Source organism: Lampetra planeri, chromosome 1, assembly GCF_965212315.1.
Source record: "Lampetra planeri chromosome 1, kcLamPlan1.2.h2, whole genome shotgun sequence".
NCBI lineage: Eukaryota > Metazoa > Chordata > Hyperoartia > Petromyzontiformes > Petromyzontidae > Lampetra > Lampetra planeri.
Window position 1 is genome coordinate 16,863,607 of NC_136107.1, and position 11,920 is coordinate 16,875,526.

General features: G+C 48.5%; 1 protein-coding gene across 2 annotated transcripts in view; it reads right to left on the reverse strand.

The window, feature by feature from the left end:
* The window catches only part of ANKRD28 (ankyrin repeat domain 28), a 64,003-nt gene extending 54,076 nt beyond the window's left edge, over nt 1–9,927 (reverse strand). For both annotated transcript variants that reach the window (XM_078594946.1, XM_078594936.1), the window contains exon 1: nt 9,695–9,927. In XM_078594946.1, the coding sequence (XP_078451072.1) occupies nt 9,695–9,721 (27 nt within the window). In that variant the 5' untranslated portion in view covers nt 9,722–9,927. The remainder of the gene's footprint in view (nt 1–9,694) is intronic.
* Between the last annotated feature and the right edge of the window lie 1,993 nt (nt 9,928–11,920).

An 11,920-nucleotide genomic window follows, 5' to 3' on the forward strand; every position in this document is an offset into this window, starting at 1 on the left:
CACCGAGCCAGCGTTCTCACAAATGCACAGATGCGTGTTCTGGCGCTACTCTGTGCTTATAAAAGGGAATACATTGTTAATTTAACTACTTTAAACTTGGCCGATGTGAAATACGAATATCGCTTTTTCGTCCCGGGGCATATGGCGTGGTATCTGTGTACTTTGTTGAAACGTAAACCCCACTGTTTGTCAGTTAAAAATGTCTCAAGGTATCTGCGCAGACAGACGGACAGACAGACAAAGAATGCCTTTTATTAGGTAAGATTGGCCTCTTCATATAACCATTGCAATTCACCAATTTGATTCTTATTCGCACCAGAAGCCTATAACTCCCCTTACATCAGACTGAGCAAGTCATGGACCACTATGAATTGACACATTTTTATATGAACAGTGGACGAGATGTGAAGACAAGATGTACACAGTTAAAATGGTTTCATAAATGTGGCAGTAGCGTTTACTACTACTTATAGAAACGTAGAAATGGCAAAAGAATGTGGAATGTGAAAGAAGGAAGTGTACATAATTTGCATGCAGCTTGAAGCCAACAGGGTCGAAGTAGAAGCCTTATTTTTGTGGTTGGCTGCCCGTACAAATACTGAAATACCAACGGGTGCACTATGCCATCTAATATCGATGTAAACAGCTCGTGATTGGCTTTTTTTAACCACGACAGGATTGTACCAAGGCCGTAATTATAATACATATTGGGGGGGATACATATTGGAATATGCTCAAAATGTCCCCCCAATATATTTCTATAAAATAGATTTCTGTTAATATGATTGTGGTTATGGTTGTTACTTTATTAATCCCTCATCTCTGCCAATACATACAATGAAACAAGAAAAGGTAAAAAAAAGAAAAAACAGAGCAATGTAATACAATACACTATTAGACATAATTGTAAAAAAAAATCCATCTATGTGTTAGTGAATTTTTAAATATTTTAGGCAGGAAATGGCAGGAAATGAGTTTTCAAATTAAGAATTTTTTTTCTGGGGGGGGGCCCAGACCCGCTGGAAGATTTGGTCCCCCCCAATGTTGACTCCATGGCTACGGCCTTGGTGTACATAATTAATTGCACGTATGGCGATTGTTATGTTGGGCAAACAGGCCGAATGATCAGCATAAGACTAAAAGAACATCAGAGATATATTAAATTCTCCCAAATATAACCGTCAGCAGTAGCAGACCACGCGTGCCAACAAGGACACTCAATTGATTTTAAAAATGTTGAAGTTCTGTTCAAAACTAGCTACTACTGGCCAAGACTATTTAGATAATCTATCGAAATTGAAAGAAATAAAAAGAATTTTAACCATTTGGATATCTACCGTCCTTAGTGCTGCGTGGAAGCGAATCATCAATTAATACATTGTTTAAATGCATCCCGATGAAGGGCACCATACTTCAATAGGGATTACCTTGGTACGGCTATTATAATCGACACAATGGACAGGAAAGACAAGATCAAAGGGCTCGCATAATGCGCATGCATAATGTACGTCGACTCATTAATCCCCCCCCCCCACTTTGCACAAGGGCGCAAAAGTGTGGTCACCACATCTACACATCTATATAAGGAACGAAACAGGTGGACTTCTCCACAAATATGGCTGTCGCCTGATGAAGCTAGTTGTAATTACGGGCGAAACGTACTCAGATTGTACATGTTGTGGCTTGGCTCTCCAACACACCGGTGTGCTATACTAGTGACGAATTGGCCACGTTCTGTTTATGTGACAACCCTTACTAGTTGGCTGTGTCGGGTGGTGGCGGGTTTTTACGACACATTTCTATATTTACGCGATCTAACCCAAAAAACCTCTATTATGGTCATAATAATGTCAAAAGCATTTACAGCCTGAATAGATAGAATATGTCACCTGTGCAAGGCAGTGCACCACAACACCGTTAACCTGAGCAAACTATTTAAACACCCAAACAAAACACATGACCTTTTTATGACACGGGCAACGCATAAATGGAAGTTTCCTATTTGTATAACCACGACTGTTCACCACTAGGTTATAATTTGCACAGCAAGCCACTATTTGCCATCTAAAAAGCGTGAGCGGAAAAAAAATGACTGGTGTCAGGAGCCATATCCTTCGCGTTTTCCATGTCCCCGGGTTTCCTACACATACATAAGCTTGTTAATCCCCTGTGGACGAGAGGCTGCCCACGACATGCAAGACATGCAGGTTATTTGACCAGACTTCACCATGCCGGCCGGTGCAGGTTGGTGAATATGGAGAGCACAGACGTGGAAGCAAAGTACGTACATACTCTTTGGTTCTTTCGGTAAAGTCACGTAGGTATAAAACAAAACATAATACATTATTTATTTTAGACCTACGTGACTTTACCGAAATAACCAAAGAGTATGGATCCCTGCAGTCACTAAAACTTCAAATCTAGAAAGTACGTACAGTTGTCTCACTCTAACTGCCACCACTTATCTATCTAACCTATATAATTCATTTTTTGTCCGTCCGTCCGTCCGTCCGTCTGCGTACGCTCCCTTGCGGGGGATGTAACTCTCGGACCGTGGGGTTCGGCGAGATTAAATATTGCAGGTGGGCACGCCCCCGGCCCCGCGGTAAACTTAGGCATTTCCGATTTTTCATCTCTAAACTTTAAATCGGACCGATTATCGATTTAGTGCGATTTCTATTTATTTATTGAACGCTTTATTTATTTACTTACTCTTGCCGGCCGGCGCGGACCACGGCGGTTGCCCCTGGCAACGGATAGCAACGCGTTCGCTGCGGGGTGGACGCCATTTTGAATTACCATTAAAAATATGCGCACGCATTAACACGCGATTCTGAGGTAAATTCATCAAAGTTTCACGTCCTCTTCACTCCCCCCCACCCCAATGTGTGCAATTACTATTATAGGGTCGGTAGATAATACAATTATAGCAATTAGACAGTATTATTGTAGCGCGGGGGGGGGGGGGTTAACGGCCCCAGCACCCAGCCTCAGCCGGGTGGGCAATCTAGGCGAGGCCGGAGGCTCTGCACGGTACTAGGCCTCACCACGCAACTCTGTCAGGCGTCGACTTTGTGGTATAAACTCGATATACCCAGCGTTGCCCGGGGGAAAAATACATTTAAATCTTCTGAAAACTTTAAAACATAACATCCCAATGAAAATACAACTGTGTAATTAAAATTATAAACCCGACCGCGCCAAGAATCGATTCTCTGAATCGCGAAAAGTAATCGACGGTTGTAGATTCATTTAGAATCGCCTTATTTCCGTTTAATATTAGTTGGTTATAGAGTTGATATAAACTGCTACGAATGGGAAATATCCGGCGTTGACTGGGGCTAAAATATAATTAAAAACTCCTGAAAACTTTAAAACATAACATACAAATGAAAATAAAACTCTGTAATTAAAAATGGAAACCTCCTATGCGCCAGGAATCGATTCTTTGAATCGCGCAAAGGAATCATCGAAGGTTGTAGATTCCTTTAGGATCGCCCTTAACATGTGGTGAGGGAGAGTGGTGAGTGAGGGAGAGTGGTGAGGGGGAGAGTGGTGAGGGGGAGAGTGGTGAGGGGGAGAGTGGTGAGGGGGAGAGTGGTGAGGGGGAGAGTGGTGAGGGGGAGAGTGGTGAGGGGGAGAGTGGTGAGGGGGAGAGTGGTGAGGGGGAGAGTGGTGAGGGGGAGAGTGGTGAGGGGGAGAGTGGTGAGGGGGAGAGTGGTGAGGGGGAGAGTGGTGGTGGTGTGGGAGAGTGGTGGTGGTGTGGGAGAGTGGTGGTGGTGTGGGAGAGTGGTGGTGGTGTGGGAGAGTGGTGGTGGTGTGGGAGAGTGGTGGTGGTGTGGGTGAGTGGTGAGGGTGAGGTTGAGTGGTGAGGGTGAGTGGGGAGGGTGAGTGGCGGTTGTTAGTGGTGATTAGTGAGGGGTGAGTGGTGAGGGTTAGTGGTGAGCATGAGTGGTGAGGGTGGGTGTTGAGCGTGAGTGGTGAGGGTGAGTGGTGATTGTTGAGGGTGTGATTGGTGAGGATGAGTGGTGAGTAGTGAGGGTGAGTGGTGAGGGTGAGTGGTGAGGGTGAGTGGCGGTTGTGAGTGGTGATTAGTGAGGGGTGAGTGGTGAGGGTGAGCGTGAGTGGTTAGGGTGAGTGGTGAGGGTGAGCAGTGAGGGTGAGCAGTGAGGGTGAGTGGTGATTGGTGAGGGTGTGATTGGTGAGGATGAGTGGTGAGTGGTCAGGGTGAGTGGTGAGGGTGAGTGGTGAGCGGTGAGGGTGAGTGTTGAGGGTGAGTGGTGAGTGGTTAGGGTGAGTAGTGAGGGTGAGTGGTGAGCGTGAGTGGTGAGTGGTGAGCGTGACTGGTGAGGGAGAGTGGTGAGGGAGAGTGGTGAGGGAGAGTGGTGAGGGAGAGTGGTGAGGGTGAGTAGTGAGGGTGAGTGGTGATTGGTGAGGGTGAGTGGTGAGGGTGAGTGGGGAGGGTGAGTGGCGGTTGTTAGTGGTGATTAGTGAGGGGTGAGTGGTGAGGGTGAGCGTGAGGTTGAGTGGTGAGCAGTGAGGGTGAGTGGTGATTGGTGAGGGTGTGATTGGTGAGGATGAGTGGTGAGTGGTCAGGGTGAGTGGTGAGCGGTGAGGGTGAGTGTTGAGGGTGAGTGGTGAGCGGTGAGGGTGAGTGTTGAGGGTGAGTGGTGAGTAGTGAGGGTGAGTGGTGAGCGTGACTGGTGAGTGGTGAGGGAGAGTGGTGAGGGTGAATGGTGAGGGTGAGTGGTGAGGGTGAATGGTGAGGGTGAGTGGTGAGGGTGAGTGGTGATTGGCGAGGGTGAGTGGGGAGGGTGAGTGGCAGTTGTGAGTGGTGATTAGTGAGAGGTGAGTGGTGAGGGTGAGCGTGAGTGGTGAGGGTGAGGTTGAGTGGTGAGCGGTGAGGGTGAGCAGTGAGGGTGAGTGGTGATTGGTGAGGGTGCGATTGGTGAGGATGAGTAGTGAGGGTGAGTGGTTGTTGTGAGGGCGAGTGGTGAGGGTGAGTGATGAGGGTGAGTGGTAAGAGTGAGTGGTGAGGGTGAGTGACGGTTGTGAGAGGTGATTAGTGAGTGGTGAGGGTGAGTGGTGAGGGTTAGTGGTGAGCATGAGTGGTGAGGGTGAGTGTTGAGCGTGAGTGGTGAGGGTGAGTGGTGATTGTTGAGGGTGTGATTGGTGAGGATGAGTGGTGAGTGGTGAGGGTGAGTGGTGAGGGTGAGTGGTGAGAGGTGAGGGTGAGTGAGGGTGAGTGGTGAGTAGTGAGGGTGAGTGGTGAGCGAGAGTGGTGAGGGAGAGTGGTGAGGGTGAATGGTGAGGGTGAGTGGTGAGTGGTGAGGGTGAGTGGCAAGTGGTGAGGGTGAGTGGTGATTGTTGAGGGTGAGTGGTGATTAGTGAGGGGTGAGTGGTGAGGGTGAGCGTGAGTGGTTAGGGTGAGTGGTGAGGGTGAGCAGTGAGGGTGAGCAGTGAGGGTGAGTGGTGATTGGTGAGGGTGTGATTGGTGAGGATGAGTGGTGAGTGGTCAGGGTGAGTGGTGAGGGTGAGTGGTGAGCGGTGAGGGTGAGTGTTGAGGGTGAGTGGTGAGTGGTTAGGGTGAGTAGTGAGGGTGAGTGGTGAGCGTGAGTGGTGAGCGTGACTGGTGAGGGAGAGTGGTGAGGGAGAGTGGTGAGGGAGAGTGGTGAGGGAGAGTGGTGAGGGAGAGTGGTGAGGGTGAGTAGTGAGGGTGAGTGGTGATTGGTGAGGGTGAGTGGTGAGGGTGAGTGGGGAGGGTGAGTGGCGGTTGTTAGTGGTGATTAGTGAGGGGTGAGTGGTGAGGGTGAGCGTGAGTGGTGAGGTTGAGTGGTGAGCAGTGAGGGTGAGTGGTGATTGGTGAGGGTGTGATTGGTGAGGATGAGTGGTGAGTGGTCAGGGTGAGTGGTGAGCGGTGAGGGTGAGTGTTGAGGGTGAGTGGTGAGCGGTGAGGGTGAGTGTTGAGGGTGAGTGGTGAGTAGTGAGGGTGAGTGGTGAGCGTGACTGGTGAGTGGTGAGGGTGAGTGGTGAGGGAGAGTGGTGAGGGTGAATGGTGAGGGTGAGTGGTGAGGGTGAATGGTGAGGGTGAGTGGTGAGGGTGAGTGGTGATTGGTGAGGGTGAGTGGGGAGGGTGAGTGGCAGTTGTGAGTGGTGATTAGTGAGAGGTGAGTGGTGAGGGTGAGCGTGAGGTTGAGTGGTGAGCGGTGAGGGTGAGCAGTGAGGGTGAGCAGTGAGGGTGAGTGGTGATTGGTGAGGGTGCGATTGGTGAGGATGAGTAGTGAGGGTGAGTGGTTGTTGTGAGGGTGAGTGGTGAGGGTGAGTGATGAGGGTGAGTGGTAAGAGTGAGTGGTGAGGGTGAGTGACGGTTGTGAGAGGTGATTAGTGAGTGGTGAGGGTGAGTGGTGAGGGTTAGTGGTGAGCATGAGTGGTGAGGGTGAGTGTTGAGCGTGAGTGGTGAGGGTGAGTGGTGATTGTTGAGGGTGTGATTGGTGAGGATGAGTGGTGAGGGTGAGTGGTGAGGGTGAGTGGTGAGAGGTGAGGGTGAGTGTTGAGGGTGAGTGGTGAGTAATGAGGGTGAGTGGTGAGCGTGACTGGTGAGTGGTGAGGGAGAGTGGTGAGGGAGAGTGGTGAGGGTGAATGGTGAGGGTGAGTGGTGAGTGGTGAGGGTGAGTGGCAAGTGGTGAGGGTGAGTGGTGATTGGTGAGGGTGTGATTGGTGAGGATTAGTGGTGAGTGGTGAGGGTGAGTAGTGAGGGTGAGTGCTGAGCGGTGAGGGTGAGTGGTTGTTGTGAGGGTGAGTGGTGAGTAGTGAGAGTGAGTGGTGAGGGTGAGTTGTGAGGGTGAGTGGTGATTGTTGAGGGTGTGATTGGTGAGGATGAGTGGTGAGTAGTGAGGGTGAGTGGTGAGGGTGAGTGTTGAGGGTGAGTGGTGAGTGGTGAGGGTGAGTGGCAGTTATGAGTGGTGATTAGTGAGGGGTGAGTGGTGAGGGTGAGCGTGAGTGGTGAGGGTGAGCAGTGCGGGTGAGTGGTGATTGGTGAGGGTGTGATTGGTGAGAATGAGTGGTGAGTGGTCAGGGTGAGTGGTTGTTGTGAGGGTGAGTGGTGAGGATGAGTGGTGAGGGTGAGTGGCGGTTGTGAGTGGTGATGGGTGAGTGGTGAGCGGTGAGGGGTGAGTGGTGAGGGTGAGTGGTGAGGGTGAGTGCTGAGTGGTGAAGGTGAGTGGTGAGAGAGTGGTTAGTTTTGAGGGTGAGTGGTGAGGTTGAGTGGTGAGGGTTAGTGGAGAGTGGTGAGTGGTGATTGGTCAGTGGTGAGTGGTGAGGATGAATGGTGAGTAGTGAGGGTGAAGTTGAGTGGTGAGGGTGAGTGGTGGTTGTGACGGTGAGTGGTGAGGGTGAGTGGTGAGGGTGAGTGGTGAGGCTGAATGGTGAGGGTGAATGGTGAGAGTGAGTGGTGAGTGGTGAGGGAGAGTGGTGAGTGAGAGTGTTGAGGGTTAGTGGTGAGGGTTAGTGGTGAGAGTGAGTGGTGAGGGTGAGTGGTGATTGGTGAGGGTGAGTGGTGAGGGTGAGTGGTGAGGGAGATTGGTGAGGGAGGTTGGTGAGTGGTGAGTTGTGAGGGTGAATGGTGAATAGTGAGTGGGAGTGGTGAGTGGTGAGGATGAGTGGTAAGGGTGAGTTGTGAGTGGTGAATGGTGAGGGTGAATGATGAGTACAGTCAAATATGCACTGCTGTTATCATACCAGGTACCACCACCACAATATGTACTCCTCTCATCATAGCAGATACCACCACAGCAGTATGCACTGCTGTAGTGATAGCAGGTACGACCTCAGTCGGTATACACTGCTGTAGCGATAGTAGATACTGCTATCGAGTTGGTAGATACCGCTATAGTAAATACTAAAACAGTCAGTATATACCGCTACAGTCAGTCAATACTGCTACAGTCAGTATATACTACTATACAGTCAGTACATACTACCACGGTGAGTAGCTACTAGAGTCAGTAGATACTATTATAGAGTGAGTAGATACTGCTATAGATTTTGTAGTTACTACTATAGTCAGTGGATACAACTATAGAGTCAGCAGATACTATACAGTTAGTCGTTACGAGTATATAGTCGGTAGATACTACTGTAGGCCCAGTAAATACTACTATGGTCAGTAGTTATTACAGTCACTAAATACTACTACACAGTCAGTAGCTACTACTGGCTCAGTTGATACTACTGTAGTCAGTAGATACTACTACAGAGTCAATAGATACCACTTCCTCTGTTGTATGTAAGGTGTTGTTAGTATATATACCTACGAGGGGTAAAGATATTTTTTGAGGGGGGGGGGGGGGAGACCGCTATTTTCGGAAACCTTTTGACATCAACTATTTACCCCACACTTTCTACAACTTTTTGGACTTGTGAAAGCCTCTTATATATTTGTTGGTGGAGAAATGTACAAACAGCCCACCGGGCTTTGACAATACCTTAGTATCTGTGTATATATATGTAAGGTTTTTAAGAAATATATTTTTCACCCGGGCAAAGCCGGGTACTTCCGCTAGTAACCTATATAAACCTGATGTGCATGACAGTCACACATCCAAGTGGTTTTCTCACATTACAGATACAGTATTTTAACACTCACAAAAAAATATTCAGCCCCCCTTGAGGTAGAGCCTAAAACTGATATATATAAACCAAGCCACACTTGACGTGGTGGTGGTGACTTATGCCTGCAGGCCAGCTCTATTGTAGGCAGGTTTGGTGGGTCACGCATAGATTTCAATGTGCTAAATGAGACTGGAAATACCCACCCTGCTAGGTGAACCTGGCGATGGCAGTAGAGCAAGTGGGCATAGGGAACCCGTCTTGCCGGGCAAGTGAGCTTGTTGTGTGAGCTTTCTCACGACAGAATACTGCTTTCCACCCATGTGCAAAACCATCAAGGCAAACATTCCCACACACACAGGGCCCTACTAAAAGAGGCAAGGAGTCTTGAGAACGAGGAGAGACTATCCCTGTGTAAATAAAGGCTATAACAGTACTCGTATCAGACTACTTATTCAAGGTTTGGCAGCAGAGGGCAATGTATTAAAAGCAATGGCTGCAATGCACGCCCCATGCTTTCACCAAACCGCACTGACCAGCGTGGTGAAGTATGGTCAAACCCCTCACGACTCGTATGACGGGAAGAGGCCCTCAACAGCAGTGGATTGATATGCTTGGTTATTTCGGTAAAGTCACACGTATATATAGAAAACAAACATCAACATTTAAAGCAAAAACAAACCCACGACGTTTCGATCGCAAGGCAAGCGGCCTTCTTCAGGTGGAGGGAGAAGGAGTGGATTGGGGGGGAGGTGTTGTAGGCGTACACTGCTATAATTTAAGACTGCTACCATCACATTATGGGGCACAGTTCGCTAAAACATCTTCATCATCACCATCATCATCACCTCAAGCCGCCGCGCTCCATCCCCGGCCCAAATTCCGACGGGTTTCTACCCCGACCACAACCCACACCGCTCACACGCGCCTGTCTCTCTCTATCTCTCAGTCTCTCACACACACACACGTGCACCTCCGTGTGTACCGCTGCTGCTGGTGGTGTTTGACAGGTGAACATGGAAACGAGCGAGAAACGCGACAAGGCTCCGATAATCGCCGACTTCTCCCCAGGCCGCGCTCGCTCTACCTGATCCTCGAACTGCACGACCATCATGCTCTCTCTCTCTCTGCTGCTCGCCTGCCACCACCTCGCCGGAGACACCCGCTCCCCCTCCTCCTCCTCCTCTGCCGCGTCTCGTCGTCGTCTCCGCCTCCGTCTCCCTCCTCCTCGTCGTCTTCGTCGTCTTGACCGCCTTCGAGTTTCACACCGCCATGTGGGCCCCGGCAGCAATCGCGCGCGCCCATTGGCCGGCGAGCTGTCACGTGACGCAAAACGGTTGCTCCGCCCCCCCCGTCCGGTGAGGCGCGCGTTGATTGGCGGAGATCGAGGTCGGGGAACGTTGACGGGCAGCGCGTTTCTTGCGCTTCTGCGCATGTTCGGACCCCCCCCTCTCCCCCGCCCCTTGCCAGCACGAAGCCACATTTAGATAAGCTCCTCCCCCTCCCCTTAACCAGTATATAAGAGCTTGTCTCTGGGATTTCTCTTCACTTGATACAACAAATTTGGCGGTGACGGTCCCACCTGAAGACGGAGACTTGTGTTGCCTCCGAAACGTCGTGATTTAATTTAGTTATTTTCATTCATTATTATTATTTTTACCTACGTGACTTTACCGAAAAAACCTAAGAGTATGAATCCTTGCAGTCTTGCTTCCACGCCCAATAAGAACCCAATTTGGAAGCGATAGGAGTCAATACAGCACTCGCCAAACATTGTGGATGTTTATACAGGTAGTCCCCAACTTACGATGGAGATGCGTTACGACGACCCCATCGTAAGTCTAAAATATCGTAAGTCGAAGATGGCCTAGCCTACTCAGGAGTCTTAAAGAATGGTGATAATTTAGCAAAACAGAGCAATTTACAGTACCGTACTGTATAAACTATATACTGTATGTATTTATTAATTACAATACTGTATAGCACAGTTAAATGTAAAGTAAAAAAACAAACAAGGTAAATTCTTATCCTACCTATATGAACTGCAATTTAATAGAAAGTTTTTTCAGGAAACAATCCTATCTGCTATAAAAACGTTTAACGTGCATTGAACGCATCGTATCGTGGTAACCTTAAAATGAAATCGCTAAAGCTACCTATCATACATGCATTGAACGTATCGTAACGTATCATATTGTACGGTACTCACCAAGATTCTGTCCGTCTGCATACTTGAACGATGTTAGGTTGTTGATGGCAATTTTGTCGTATCGCTATCGCCATCGTAAGATCGAAATATCGTAAGTCGGAGCGTCGTAACTCGGAGACTACCTGTACTATTTGGGGACGCAAAAGCAATTGCGACGAACACGCCGCTTGGCATCGGCAAATAACCAAGGCAATGTGATTCAGCTGCTTCATGAAGACATAGTTATAGCACTTATTGATCCGACACTTAAGTTACTATTTTTATATTCTTTGGGTCTTTCGGTAAAGCCACGTATATAGAACAAATAATAAAAGTAATATCACGACGTTTCGATCGCAACACAAATATAGCAGGAGCGCTTCTAAGGCAGGGAGTTATAAAGGTATGATGGGTGTAGTATATCGTGGAGTGTTTGCCATTTGAATCATGTTTAATAATGAAAACTGTACAATATATTCACCTTCAGTTGTCAATAACATAAACCTCGAGAAAACGCCATAATGGCAAATTCCAGCAATCCATGTCTGGTACAATAACATCACGTGCACAGTACAATTGGAGCTCAAAATGGATTAGGTCGCATTGACTTGTCAGGTCACGTAGCAAAAATCTACATTTCAGTTAAATTCACTTTCAATTTCAGCATCAGATGTCTGTAAATGTCACGAACCATGTATTGAACACAAACTGCGGTGGAAGCAAAGGGGACGTCCGTCCATAAATGACGTCACGCACCTGGGGGGGGGGTCAGACATTTGTGATGATGTGTGAGGGGGGGGGTTTTAGAAATGTGACGTCACATCATAATGCGCAACTTTAAATAAATATAGAATTGTTATAACACTCCTACAACATCAGAGTGCAGCGCCACATTAAATACGCACCACAATGACAATAGTTTAAAGCGATTTGAAGCATGTTTTATTTTCAAAATGCCACTGGTTTTGGGGGGGGGGGGGCAGAGCTTTGTGACGTCATATTTGAGGGGGGGGATCTGACTTTGTGACGCCGTGTGACGAGGGGGTCAAGAATCGTCCAAAATCGCGTGACGTCATTTATGGACGGCCCCAAAGGTGATATTGGCAACTTGTCAATGATGTCCTT